The 13,322-nt window shown below is 42.2% G+C and overlaps 1 protein-coding gene across 6 annotated transcripts in view; it reads left to right on the top strand.

Annotated features, from left to right (window-relative positions):
- Window positions 1–278: 278 nt before the first annotated feature.
- The window catches only part of ZNF318 (zinc finger protein 318), a 30,747-nt gene continuing 17,703 nt past the window's right edge, over window positions 279–13,322 (top strand). For 5 of the 6 annotated variants that reach the window (XR_015802295.1, XR_015802296.1, XR_015802294.1 and 2 more), the window contains exons 1-4: window positions 279–647; window positions 4,348–4,493; window positions 9,327–9,960; window positions 11,079–12,503. Coding sequence is in view for 2 of the 6 variants with exons in the window: in XM_014876250.2 (XP_014731736.2) it covers window positions 279–647; window positions 4,348–4,493; window positions 9,327–9,960; window positions 11,079–12,503 (2,574 nt within the window). In the remaining 4 variants the exon portion in view is untranslated. Of the gene's footprint in view, window positions 648–2,423; window positions 2,522–4,347; window positions 4,494–9,326; window positions 9,961–11,078; window positions 12,504–13,322 lie in introns of those variants that run through there. The other variant, XM_014876242.2, reaches the window with a different exon arrangement.

Raw genomic sequence — 13,322 nt, 5'->3', positions numbered from 1 at the left:
GTGCTCCAGTCACAGCCGCCGGGGCCCGAAGCCCGGAGGGAGGCAAAGCGGGGCTGTATGGCCGAATCCAGCGGCAGCTCCCGACTGCCGGCCTGCTACACGTGACGGGGCGCCGGCCGCCGCCATTTTGTGCGGGCGTCCCCAGGCACCGCCCCCCCGCCCGGGCTCCCACCTCCCCCGCCCGGCTCGGGAGCGCGCAGGGCGGCGGGGAGCGCGCACGCCGGGGCGGGGGGGCCGGTCCGGAGGAGCCGCGGGACCCCCGGGCCACTGGCGCCATCATGTACCGCTCCGGCAGCGGCCGCTCCGGCCCCTCGTCCTCCTCCTCCTCTTCCCACCGGCTGAAGGAGGGCGGCTCGTCGGCGTCCCGCACCTCCCGCTTCAGCACATCGGGGCCGGGGCCAGGCCACGGCCGCCCTCCCCCGCCGATGCCCGCCGCCGCTTGCGCCGCCGCCTCGCCGCCGCGCTCCGCTTCGCCCCGTCCGCCGCCGCTCCGCCGCCACCGCTCCCCATCGGGCCACCGCGGACCCTGCCGCCGGTCCCCGTCGCCGCACCGCAGCCGGAGGTTGCCATCGCCGCCGGGAGGAGCGGGGCTCGGCGGGCCCCGGGGCCGCCGCGGCAGCGAGCACGGAGACGGCGGCAGCAGCCGGGTAAATACTGCCGTGCACCGAGGGGGCTCGGTGCGAGTCCTGCCCCCTCGCCCCGCGGGGCTGTCACAGCCCCAAACTTGGCGTGGCGAGGTCCTTGCGAAATTACACCGGCGCCGGGCTCTCCCTGTGCGGAGGGAGATTGGCACTTTCCCCCCTATTCCTTAAAGAGCCAAATGGGGAAAAATCTATTGATTTCCATTTTAAGTGATGTTTTCCCGCTAGTTTCCATTGCATTTTCATTTATCTTACTGGCTAGAGCCATTTTAGAGAAGGTTCAAAGATGATGCTGTATTTTCGTTAAGGCAGAGGATGTAACTGTTCGTTTTCCTCCATTTAACACATTGGGTTGTGTTAGTGCATAAATACCGTTTAACTTATGGGAATATAACTTTTCAGATAGCATGTTGAATGAGCACTTTGTCTGAATTCTTTCTGCTGTCACGGCGGGCGTACAAAGAGGGCTGTTACTGATTTATATTTTTGAGAGGTATTCTTTGGTAGGCACTGCTTTGTAGTTGGGGCTATGCACAGGGTGTTCTAGCCTTCTCACTTTGTCTTGGCAGTCTGATTTGGGCATGTGAAGCTCTGTTTTGGCAATTGTAGTGGATGGCATCTTGGATGCAGACACCTTCGTAATAAATCAAAATGGGAAGACTATTTTTTTGCGTGAGTGGGATTCGCTCACTTAGGTTTTGTCTTGCTGCTTCTTGGTGTGGTGATTGTTTTGTCTGGTGACTCTGAGCTGTGTGTGGTGTGTAAAAAGTTCATTGTGCGTTTATATTACCGTGAAAGAAGAGATTTTCATACGGGGGTATTCCAGGCAGTGGTTGCATGGTCACCCAAGTCCAGCACACATGCAGTTGGAAAGAACGATATGCTTGCCTTTTCCTCATGCTTTGCAGTATATTCTGCCCTCTCCAGTGTGCTCAGATGTTCCAAAGAGTGGAACTAAATATTATGGAAACATAGCACACAGCAGATATGTTAGGTTATCATGACTGGTTAAAGTTTGAATAAAATGTTTAGGGTTTTATGACTTAAGACCCTCTCTCTTCAGAAGCTTGAGAATACAGAATGTGCAGATGTGGAGAATTGCACAAATATATTAGTAAGTGGGATTTTGGAGCTGTCACTGAAAGGACATGAATCCAGAAGCCTAAGGAAGAGGAATTTAAGTTGCAACAAGGGAAAAGGACTTGAAAGAGGGGAGTATATGCATAAGGGTGGGAGATACAGTATATAGAATGAAGACACTGATGGGATAAGGGTATTGGGTTGAAATGGAGAAAATGTTTGAGTACAAGTTCCAGGTTATTGTCCCTATCCTGCATATGAATTGGAGTATGAAAGCAGCAGCCTTAGAGATTTCTTACTAAATTTTCTTGTTTCTGGGCGTTTTGGTTTGGTTTTTTTGTTGTTGTGATTTTTTTTCAAAAATTATTATTATTTGTGAGATCGAGTACATGCATTTCCAGTTTAGAGCATCGTTGTACATTTTGTTGTAGGTACCTGGGATGTTGACAGTGGAGCTGCGTATTGGATGTTGTAAGTAAGGGATGGCGTTAGTTTGTTAATAGCCGAGGAAAGCTTTGTAGTGATTGAAAGAACATGGAGTGACAGCAAAGATTTGGGGCAAGTACTGAGAAATGTAATGGAGGAGAAGAAGGTCAGGGCTTTACAGTGAGAGATTTTGACAGGCTTTTATTTGTTCTTGCAAGGCTGACACATGCTGTTTTTATTTATCCCTGCTGACCTGCGTGCTTGTTCTTTTTAAAGGTTTTGTTTTAGCTTCTTTGCTTTCTTGTAAGAAAATTGGCTGAGATTAGAGGACTGGAGCATGTGGGGTCAACAGAGAATGGAGAAATGACAAGCAGGTATGCAACCTGTTCAGTAATATGGCAGTGGTAACTGTGGTTTAGGTGACAGAACAGGAAGGGAGAAAAATGCAGTGCAATGTACACATAGGTATGACTAGTGGTGGTGTTCAGTGCTCCAGATACAAAAGCCTGTTAAAACTGGAATTTGTCCAGTTAAGAAAAAAATATTAAAAAATCGTGAAATTCAGAAATTTACTGTCCTAACTGCTGTCTCTGGGCAATTTGTATAGGTCAGTCATAAGCAATCCAAACATCCCAAACATTCTTAGTTTTCCTTTGTCCAGAGTTTGTTCTGAGATGTAATCATCACTTCTCTGTCTTCAGTGGAGGTGATTGTCATATATATATATATGCCCACAGTCTTCATGACAAGAAGATGGCCTTGAACATAGTAATTTCTTGAGGCAGCTCTCAAAATTCAGTGTTCCAATGGGCACAAGTGAGCTTTCAGAATGTATTTGTATGAGATACATGCACCTTGAATATGTTATATCTCAGCCAGGCTGTTGCAGGATCATATTGTGCTGGACAAGGGAATTGGTCTTAAAAAGTAATTAGTGTGTTTTGATAAATGCTGAGATTCAGCTTAATGGAACAAAACAGAAATCACTAGTATGTGTCCTTAAAATAAAGCTATATGCACAATGGATTCTAGTATACATTTGTACTGCAAGTGGATTTTGATAGGTAAACTAGTAAGGGAATTATTTTGCTTTTGGTGGAGATTATGTACTGTTCTTCTGGTCTCTTGGGGGAGGATTGAGCTGAACCTGCTGCCTGTTCTCAGGATGGATGCAGACAATTCAGTACACCTGCTGCTTGCTACTGCAGTTTTCAGCAGTCAAATTGGTGTGCAGTGCATGACTGGTTTGGCAGAACTGAAGTGGTTCACTGCTTCGTCGTGTTAAGCAGAATCTATATTGTGTTAGTTTAAAAAAGCAAATTAAGTATCTCTGTCTTTAGGCAGACTCATCTGGTTTTTATGGAACTCCCTCTAGCTCTGATCATTCCTGTATTCCAGTGCTATATTTTAGAATAATATGAGGTAGTTAAACATAACTTACTATTGATGTTGTTTTGTGTACTGTGTATGTGTACAAAGGAAGGTCTGTGCAGAGGCAATGAGCTCAAGTCTTTTCTCCCGTAGGTTTTTCAGAGGCAACTTAATTTAGTTTACTCTGGTTTATCTCTACCAGTAATAAATAATGGTAGTGGGAATTTTAGACACCTATAGAAGGTGTTTCTGTTGGCATTGGTGTTTTTAGTATTATGTTGTGTTTATCTGCTGAAAGCAGCATGAGGTGAGGAAAACTGTTAAAAACATCACTGCTAGGAAAATCTTTATTTACACTGGTTTATACTTTGGTTCATGTCGTTACTAAAGTTGTAAAGGGACAGAAATCCAGACGCTTTATTAAGAAATTCCTGGCAGTGCTTTTTATGTAATGTTTATTTAGCTGCTTCTTCTCACAAAGAAAGGAGAACAGCAGCAAATTTGGGACTTTGTGACTTTCTCTTTGGTTTTACATCTTCCAAAACGGTTCTTTATGAAATGTATTTGCGCTGAAAATTTACTGATAATTTAAATATAGAGCATGTTATTAGCACCTGGGATGAGAAGTTAAATGCAGTCAATACTTTCTCCTTTCTTTAGTAATTAAATAGAATTGAAGTATTTAGAACAGTTGTTCTTCTAGTTTGATTTTCTAGTAGATCCATCCCCCCAAGACAAATTTATTAAGCAGAGCAGAATCACTTTCCTTTCTGTAGCTGAGATTAAAATCCCGTGATTGATGGACTTGCACTCTTTCTTCAATTTCCAGAGGCGTTCACCGAGTCTCCGCTCTGAGTCTTCACTGGAGCACAGTTTGCGGATTACTGTTGGTAATGACCGGTACTGCATTGGCACACCGGAGCGAAGGAGGCTGCCTGATAGACTGGGCTCACCAATTGATAACCTGAATGACAGGTATGGTCCTCCACAGGTGGAGATTCACATGGGTGGGAATGGCTCTGCTGGATGAGACCAAACATCTCATTAATTAGCCCACTGAATGCCTAGGGAGTGAGGGTAAGCATGTAGAGATGCTTCCCAGGAATATTCCCCCAGCCTCTCCAAGTTGTAGTGCAGGGAATTCCTGAACAAAAGTCTCTGTGTAACTCGAAACAGATATTTCTTCTCTAATTTTTGTCAGCTGCTTCTAATCTCCATATAAACTAAGTATGCTCGTCATATATTGTAGGAGAGAGTGTGATGTTAATCCCTCCTGTGCTTCCTTCCCCTTAAGGGTGGGATGTCACATGGAGACGCTTCATTTGACATTTCACTACTTCAGCCACCTTCTGTTTCTTATGAACCTACCTAGTCCTTACTGAAAGGAAGATTGATTGGTATAAGGATAGTGTAAACCTTCAGCTTCCTAATTTAATGGGAGGAATTGTCTACTTTCCTCATTTTTGAGACTAGCCTAGAAGAAAACTCTAGAGCAGCTTGAAGATTATTATTTTGACTTTAAAAACCTTGCAGAAGGGAACATAGACAGTCTCATATATTATAAAGAAAGCGTTAGAATTCTTAGGATCATTTGACTGAAATTGGAGAGAAACAGTTAATGGAGAGAATTCTTTTGTGTTAAAAATACTGCTGTGAACAGTGAAGTATAAATATTAGTAGATGCAATTTGGAACTCTTTGCCTTCAGTAGGAGAACTGGTATAATCTGGCCAAAGAAAGAAAATCAGAAAACTGCAAATAATTCTCTTTGTTTTGAAATGCAAAATTAAAGATGGCATAGCTTGTGCCCTGGAGCATACAGCTGCACTTTCGGGTCAGGCATAAGCATCTAGCACAGAAAAAAAACCATTACCACTTCCATTTTTGATGCAAATATCAACTGTTAAAAAAAATATGAGAGAGAGGGAAGCGAGCAGAATAAATGAATTTCCTGTCTTTCTCAAGTGTAAAGTTAAGTTTCAGCAGGTGTAGAAAATCAAATGGGAGTTTGTTTTTTTGTACTGTCACTTTTATGCCTTGACCTCAGTTCTCCTGGCATCAGTGTTTGATTTGTAAATCCCCTGTGCAGTCTGCAATCTTCTAAATAAATGAGTGTATATGCTTGGGGAGTACAGTGATTGGAAGGAAAAGGAAGTGGTATGTCAGGAACTGGCACTTCTCTGGCAAATTAGGAACATTTAGGGGCAGGGGGTGGTGGTGTTTGTCCCATTGCTTCATGTTCTCAGATGAAATTTTAGATTTAACCTGTTCTGTGGTGCTGATGCATAGTTAGAAGTAACATCAGGTATAGCAGAGTTTAGTTAATGTAAGAGTGAGAAATCACAGAAGTTGACTTCTCTATTACAGAACCCATAGATGTGAAAAAGAATGGTAAGAATAGACTCCAGAGAAGGTTTAAAAGTGACAGATGAGTTAGAATGAGAAGAAGATAAAGTGAGACCGTGTAGACTTTAATCTTAAGTGACTTCTTTGTATTTGTAGTGTAAGTATGCAAGAACTTAATATTGTTACATTTGCTTTTTTTCTTTTTTTTTTGTCCAATCTGTGCTGGCTGCACTTTTCTGAGTGAAGCCCATTGTCCAGAAGCTTAAAGTATATGACAACCAAGTCACCTGTTAGGTGCCAAAAATCACCTTTTCCTAAATCATCTAGGTACTACTTCTGAATTCTAAGTTTCTTCACTGCTAGCCATTTTATTTGTTTTCAAAAGACGCTTAGTATTCAGTTAAGGACATTATTTATCAGGTATTTTGCATCAAGTATTTTTTCCCCTCTCTGAGAGGCTGCCCTGGTACTGGGACACTGATTTTATATCTATCACTGGGCTGTAAAATGGTTCTTACTGATACTGCTCATGTCACATTTTTATTTGGCATATGGTGTGTTCTCATTCTAATAAAAAAAAGGCAAAAGAAAAAAGCGTTTCCTGAAGATATATTTGAAGATATCTCTTCAAATTTTGAAGTAATTGGAGCAAATAATTCTGGATTTCATTATTCTCAGCTATTTTTCCTAACTATTCTACCTTGATATTTCAAGCAATCACTTTGACACATTTTTCTCTGTAATTTGTAGGCCTTGGGATGGTAGCGAAGTTCATTAGTCTGTAAAGGTAATAAAATATCAAAGGAGGGAAATCAGGGAGGGCTTTTAGAGTCTCCTGCAGCAGTGGATTTTCAAGATGCCCCAGGAGACTTTCTCAGGGTGTGTGTTCACATGCAGGTCCATCCTAGAACATCTGTAAGAACTTGCCCCAAGTTTTAGGGCAGTTGGTCTCCTGCACATGTCCAAATAGGCACACTGAATGCTGCTGGACCGGGTCTTCAAGGTCACCTAAGCAGCTTCAGTCTCCTGCTTGGACCAATAAGAGTGTTTTTTTGTCTTCCAGAATCTCAGTCTGTCAAAGTGAAAAATAAATCTTTTTCTCTCTCCCTGTCTTTCATCTCTCCAGCTTTCAGTATTTTTAAGACATTCTACTACTATCTGAGCTGGCATAAGATATAGAGAGCATCCCACCAATCCTTTCATCTGAGGTTAATACAAAAGATAGACCAAATTACTGCAGAGTCTTGGTCTGTGTTAAGCTGTGTTCTGAAATAGCATTTTTTGGCATAATATCAAGAGTAACAGTTGGCTTGAATATGAACAGCTCATCTGACTCCCTGTTCAAAGACTGTGTGTTAAAGTGGAGTCCTGCTGATTGCTGACAGCAGAATACCACTATTTATTTCTGTTTCTGTGTATGTGAATAAACATGCCAAAAAGTAAATTACCTTACATTAGTTGTAGGTCTCTGAGGCATCATGTGTGTGTAGCCTGTGGTATGTTTTCCATCTCTGAAACAGCAAATACAGTGATTCATGGATTCTTTGTTGGTGAAAGAATTGAGATGATCACAGTGGTACCACCTTGCATCCTCTCTTGGGGGTGCAGTAGTCAGTAGTGGACATCACTGGCTGAAAGCATCCAAACCAATTAAGAGGGATATAACACTATTGGACTGTACACACAGAAAACATGTTTCAAACAGTCCTTTAAGGCAAGTAATAATTTTTCTCATACCTGTATTTAATTTTCAGGTTTTAAATTTGCATTTTAGCTGTTTGAGTGTATTTGGAATGTCTTGCTAGTTTTAAATACATTAGGTTTGCTGTTCCTTTCCAAAGGATGATTAAAAATTGCTTTGTCACTGCAGTCAGTGTTTGAATTGTAGGTGACAGCTACCAGACATGCACGTAAAAAATTTTATTTGCACAAAAATCAGCTGAAGGTATATGGTGAAACACATCTGTTACTCCATCAGGTATGTTCATGCAGCTTGTACAGGTTTAGCAGGCTCTCAGAAAACATGCCACTGGGAATAGACATACCTTTGTGTCGGTTGTGAAAACAACGTTTATTTATGAAATTTAATTTAGCTATTTGTAGATGTTTTTGTGGTTTTGGAGGAGGTGGATATGTGTAGTTGGCTGAAAACTGGAAAGATACCATGTAATACAATGAGTACAGGTGCATGCCATATTTGTTTTATAAGATGTGTTGGACTGATACAGTATCTAATAAATGCTTTGCAATGATGCAAGGTAAGATGAAGCTTTGTGTTGATTTTGTTCTTAAATATGCATGTGTAAACTGTGAAAATACCTAAGAAAAAGACCTTACCTGTGCATCTCTGTTATTCTTTAGTCTGTTGTGATAAACTGGGGCTGTAATTTATTTGCAGATTTTTTTGAAGACGTTTTCTGGCATGACTTGATTTGTCCCTCCTCAAATATATGGAGGGACCTTTTTGAGTAGGAGGAGGTGGTTTTTGTGGATTCAGGCCATTATACATAGTTTATCTCAAATTGATTCACTCAGGAAAGAGTCTTCTGTCTCATTGATGTCACTTAGGGAGCACATTTTCTTTCTTGGACAATCATGCTAGATTTTGAAATATCAAGAAGTAAAACTGGCAGGTGGTATCTTTTAAAGTGGTTTGATTTGCTTCTGCCTTGTCTAAAGAAAAGTAACAGAAAAGTTTTTAGGCATAGAGAAAAAGACCTTAGTTAAAACAGTACCCCTAATTGTAGATGTCTGTAGGAACATGTTCAAAAGTAGATACTCCAAGAGACGAAGCTCGTTATTCTGGTGTTACGACAGTTGCACGTCCACTGTGTGTAATAGTGCAGGGGTTGGCACAGAAGAATGGTACCATACACCTAATCTCCCTGGTTTATAGATATCAGAAACTGTGCCTTTTTTTAGGTATGGGGTTCATGTGATTAGTGACAGTGCTGTCTGCATATCTGTTTGAAAAGAAAATATTGATAGAATTTGTGGTCCTTATCCGCAGCTGAAGATAAAAAGATCTGGTTGCATTTGCTAGTGTGAAACTGAATTACACCTTGAATAATTCATAGGAAATCTGACCTTGGCATCTTACTGGGAGAGGCGAGGAAAGGGATTGTGATCTGAAATATGATAGTAAGGGCTTTTTTAAAACGTGTAGTCTCTCACATTCACAGAAACGAATCCATCCTATCAATTTTTCAAGGCTCTTATTCCTCAGTATGAGTTAAATTGTTCGTGTCCCTGTGTTTGCAGATAACTTCTAGGAGGGATGTACAGTACCATTAAAATTAAGTCTCCCTCTCTACCCTGCCTTTTAAGTATGTAAAATGTTGGTTCTGTTTAGTGAGGGAGATGTAATTTTGAAACTGGTTTGGAAATATCTTACCCTTAAGTAGGAGTAAGACTTTGTTTACTCTGATTCAAGCACTTCTATTCTGTGTTTCTCTTACCACAGGGATGATATGGCTGATGGTCCAATATTCACAAGAGGCCTGACATGTCCTCGAGGCCTTGAGAGATACCCAGCACATGAAGATCAGCCTTCAAGTCCGTTCATTCCGAGGCACGATGAAGACTACCGCAACCGAGATGTTTTCCTCCACCGTTCAGATTACAGTCCGCACTATGGCCGTCGGGAGGAGCTGCCTCGTGGGAACGATAGAGACGGTGACAAACTGAGGAGATCCCCCTACCCACTGAGGGCAGAGGAGAGGGGACGAGAAATAAAGCGTCCACGGTATGAAAAGGATGAGAAGATGCATGGAGTGAGCGGGGAGCATCAGGGCTTCTCATCAGGAACACGAAACTACCGCAGACGAAGCCGCAGCCGTAGCAGAAGCCTGAGCCCATCATACCTGAATGAAGAATTCCGAGAGCTTGACCGAGCAAGGAGGAAAAGAGAAGAAGAAGAGCGCAGTAGAAACTTGAATCATGATGTTTCAGGCAGTGGCTACGCAATCCCTGGCTTGACTAACACATTACAGACTTCTGAGCCTCGGTATACATATAGGCCTGAAGAAATCCCACCCATGCCCAAAAAATCTATTTTGAAGAAACGAGTAGAGATGGAAGTAGAGTCTGCTGTTCAGGTTTGGTCTCTGTGTGTCTGTCTATGTGCTTCTACCTTCCAAAACAGTTACTTCATGATACAAAATTTTAGTTTGATTTCCAAAATAGAAAAGCCAAATCTTTGTTTCCCTGTCTTTAAGAGAACAGGTATCTTTCTGCAGGGCTGTATAAGTTCGAAGTGCATTAAAAACTTTAAATGGTTATGGCATTTAATCAGGAATCATACACACACACACACACATATATATGTGTAGTCTGAGACAGAATAAAATGTCTTTGTGGAAATTCAACCCAGGATGCAGAGGTCTGGGGCAGCTTTCATAGAAAAGCTGACTCTCATAGTACCACTGGCAGTCAGGATATTGATTGAAGCTTTTCGTGTGTTGCAGTGTCTCTTTCTTGTTTCTTTATAGACTTAGAGAGCTGCCTAATGTATCCTCAGTACCTCTGTCTGAAAACAACTTCTAAATGTCCTTATTTTTTTCACTTTAGACTATAGGCTCGGATCAGCCCTGCTTAATTTGTACCAAACCTATACCAATTGAGTCTCAAAATTAGAGCAATGGACAGATAAGTGGCTGTGACTACTGTGATAAACTGGCTTCTCATGTTTTAACACATTACTTTGATTTGCCTGGTGTACTGATCAGTGTTGGTTTTACAGTGACATATTTATCTCAGGAGTGCTCCGATACCAAAGATCCCATTCCATACCTATTACTGGAAATGCTATTTAATATGGCATTAATTATGGATATCTGAAGAAGTGGCTGAGAATAACCCTAATGCAGTAGTTTTTACCTGAATTAAGGTATTGAAATCCTGTGTGGCCATGACTAAACTCAAAGCATATCCCAAACTATGTAACAGGGTTTCAATTTAAAAATTTCAGTTCTTACACTTGCAAAAAATTTGTGAAATATAATTGTGATTATATGTGTTCTCTGAGATAAGCATTCATTGTTGGACATGGCATTCCAGAATCATCAGGCAACTTGGTTTGTAATCTGCTGTGTTCTCTTTCCACTGTATATTGTCTCTTCTCACACTTTTATTCAGCTGTGAACTCGAGGAGAAATGAACTTGTTCTGTGAGGTGCATAGTGCCTTTGAAGTAAATAGTATCTTCTCTCTTTCAGCCCGAGGGCTTTTCAAGCAGTCCAGCCCCCAGCAAGGATCTTCCTCTTTCTGGTCAGTCTTCTTTGCCCCAAAGCAACAACATAGCTCCTTTTGCCTCTGAAGTGGAAAACTTTCTCAAACGGTTTAACAAAGGCTCTCTTGTGGAGTCTTCAAACCAGGAGTTGTGTGAAGATGTGTATGAGTGGAACCCACTCTCTGGGCCTCCCAAAGACCAAACTTTGACGTTTGAAGAGAAGTTTGGAAATTTCTTAAGTCACAAAGAAAAAGTAGAGCCCAAGTCAGAGCCCACTGATCGCCATACTGACTTCCTGCTGCCTCACGAGAGGGCCAGTCAGGATGGCAGTGGTTTCTCCCGCATTCTGGGCATGATGGCTGATTCTGTCAGTGCTCAGGAGAAGAGGAGGCGTAGCTTTCCTGACATTGAAGATGAAGAGAAATTTCTTTATGGTGATGAGGATGAGGAGACCAAAATTGAATCTCTCCCCATAGAGAGGCCCTCAGAGAGTTGTGGCAATGAGATAATAATACAGAAATTGAGCCCGCCTCCTTCTCCTGCTCCAGCTGTCAAGACAGATCCTTTAGAAGAGCCAAATGCAGAGTATGCAAAGATCCACGACTTACTCAAAACCATTGGACTTGACATTGGTGTTGCTGAAATTGGAAAACTGGCTGTTCGTACCCAGGAACGCCTTCATGGCAAAAAGGTGGCGTCTCGTTCTCCGGATCGTCGCTCTTTGGACACTCGCAGACTGGACGCCTGGGAGCTGCGCCGCAGCCGCAGTGACACCCGTTCTCCTGAGTCAGGCCAGCAGCGTTCAGCATCACCTCCCGGCTCTTTCCAGCAGTCTAAAGATGCGTCCTCCCTTCAGAAATCAGACTATACTAAGAGCAAGGCAGTGGGACAGGAGATACCTCCACATGCACCAGAACAGCCTCTTCCTTCTGTGTCTCTCATTCCTTCAATTCCACCAACTCCTCCTAGTTTGCCAACTACACCTACTTCTGTTTCCCAATACCAAATTCCCAACTATTCCCACTACACTGCTGCTCAAATGCCCCAAAACTATCCCCCTCCCACAATGGCTCCTCCAGGATATGATGCATATGGGCACTACATGGCATATGCAGCCCCTGGCTGGCCCATGTATCCCCCTGCCCAGCAGCCTAATCCTACGCTACCAGAAGCTCATGGTCTTCTTACGATGGCCATGTCAGCGAACCCCACGCGTCCCAATCTCCGGGTGATCGAGACAGTCTCTCTGGGAAAGGATGTCCCTGATGTAAAGAGAGATGGTTCTGTGCTCGTTCAAGTCCCTACCACTCCTTCTCATTCCAAAGCACCCCTTCGTCTGTCGTCACACCCTCTCAAAAATACCACAGAGAGGATATCGGATGAAAAAAATCGGGCAGCTCAAAAGCAGAAGGTATGTTAGGTGTTCTGATATTTCAGAATGTGTTGGGTTGCATGGTTGGTGGGGTGGAAGCTTTTTCTCTTAAGGTGCATATGTTTTTTTTTTCCTGCATTGCTCCAGTTTAAAAATAGTTTGACCTAATTTATTTCTGTTAGAGATTTCTGAGCATTTGTCTGTATTAATCTGTGACACTTAAAAAAATGAATTTTGAGTCTCGCTAAGTTGTATGCCATTGGCTATGGCAGAACAGATGAAATCAAAAACGAAGTTGAATTTCTTTGGACCAGCCAAAATCTTACAACAAAAGCACACGGTTGCCACAGTTTGGCTTTATTCTGCTGAGATTCAGATATTGAAATACCTGAAGATATCTGGAGATATGTAAAAATCTGAAGGGACAGTGTAAAGAAAATAAAATGGCTTTTTTTACTGATGTCCAGTGGCAGAACAAGAGGCAAGAGGCACAAACTGAAATACAGGAATTTCCATTTGAACATGCTACATTGTACGAAATACCATGTATACCATGGTACCATGTATACCAGGTTATACCTGTGTTAGACATTCTTAAATACATACTAAAGGATATCTTAATTCACCATCACATACAATCTTCTCTCTAGATTTATATTAATTCTCTTAACAAAAATCACAACATGAGAAGAATTTAGGGAAAACTCTACTTGGAGGTTCTGACACCAGTTCAGGCCATGCATGTTAATGTTTTCCTCTTCTAATTGTCTTGGTTTGTACAATAATTGCAGAGTAGTGGGGAAGAATGTATTTTAAAATAGGAAAAATAGTTACACAATTGTCAAAGAACTGGCAGAT

This window comes from Sturnus vulgaris, chromosome 3, assembly GCF_052056855.1.
Source record: "Sturnus vulgaris isolate bStuVul1 chromosome 3, bStuVul1.hap1, whole genome shotgun sequence".
Classification (NCBI taxonomy): Eukaryota; Metazoa; Chordata; class Aves; order Passeriformes; family Sturnidae; genus Sturnus; species Sturnus vulgaris.
This window is presented reverse-complemented; position numbering and strand designations above follow the sequence as displayed.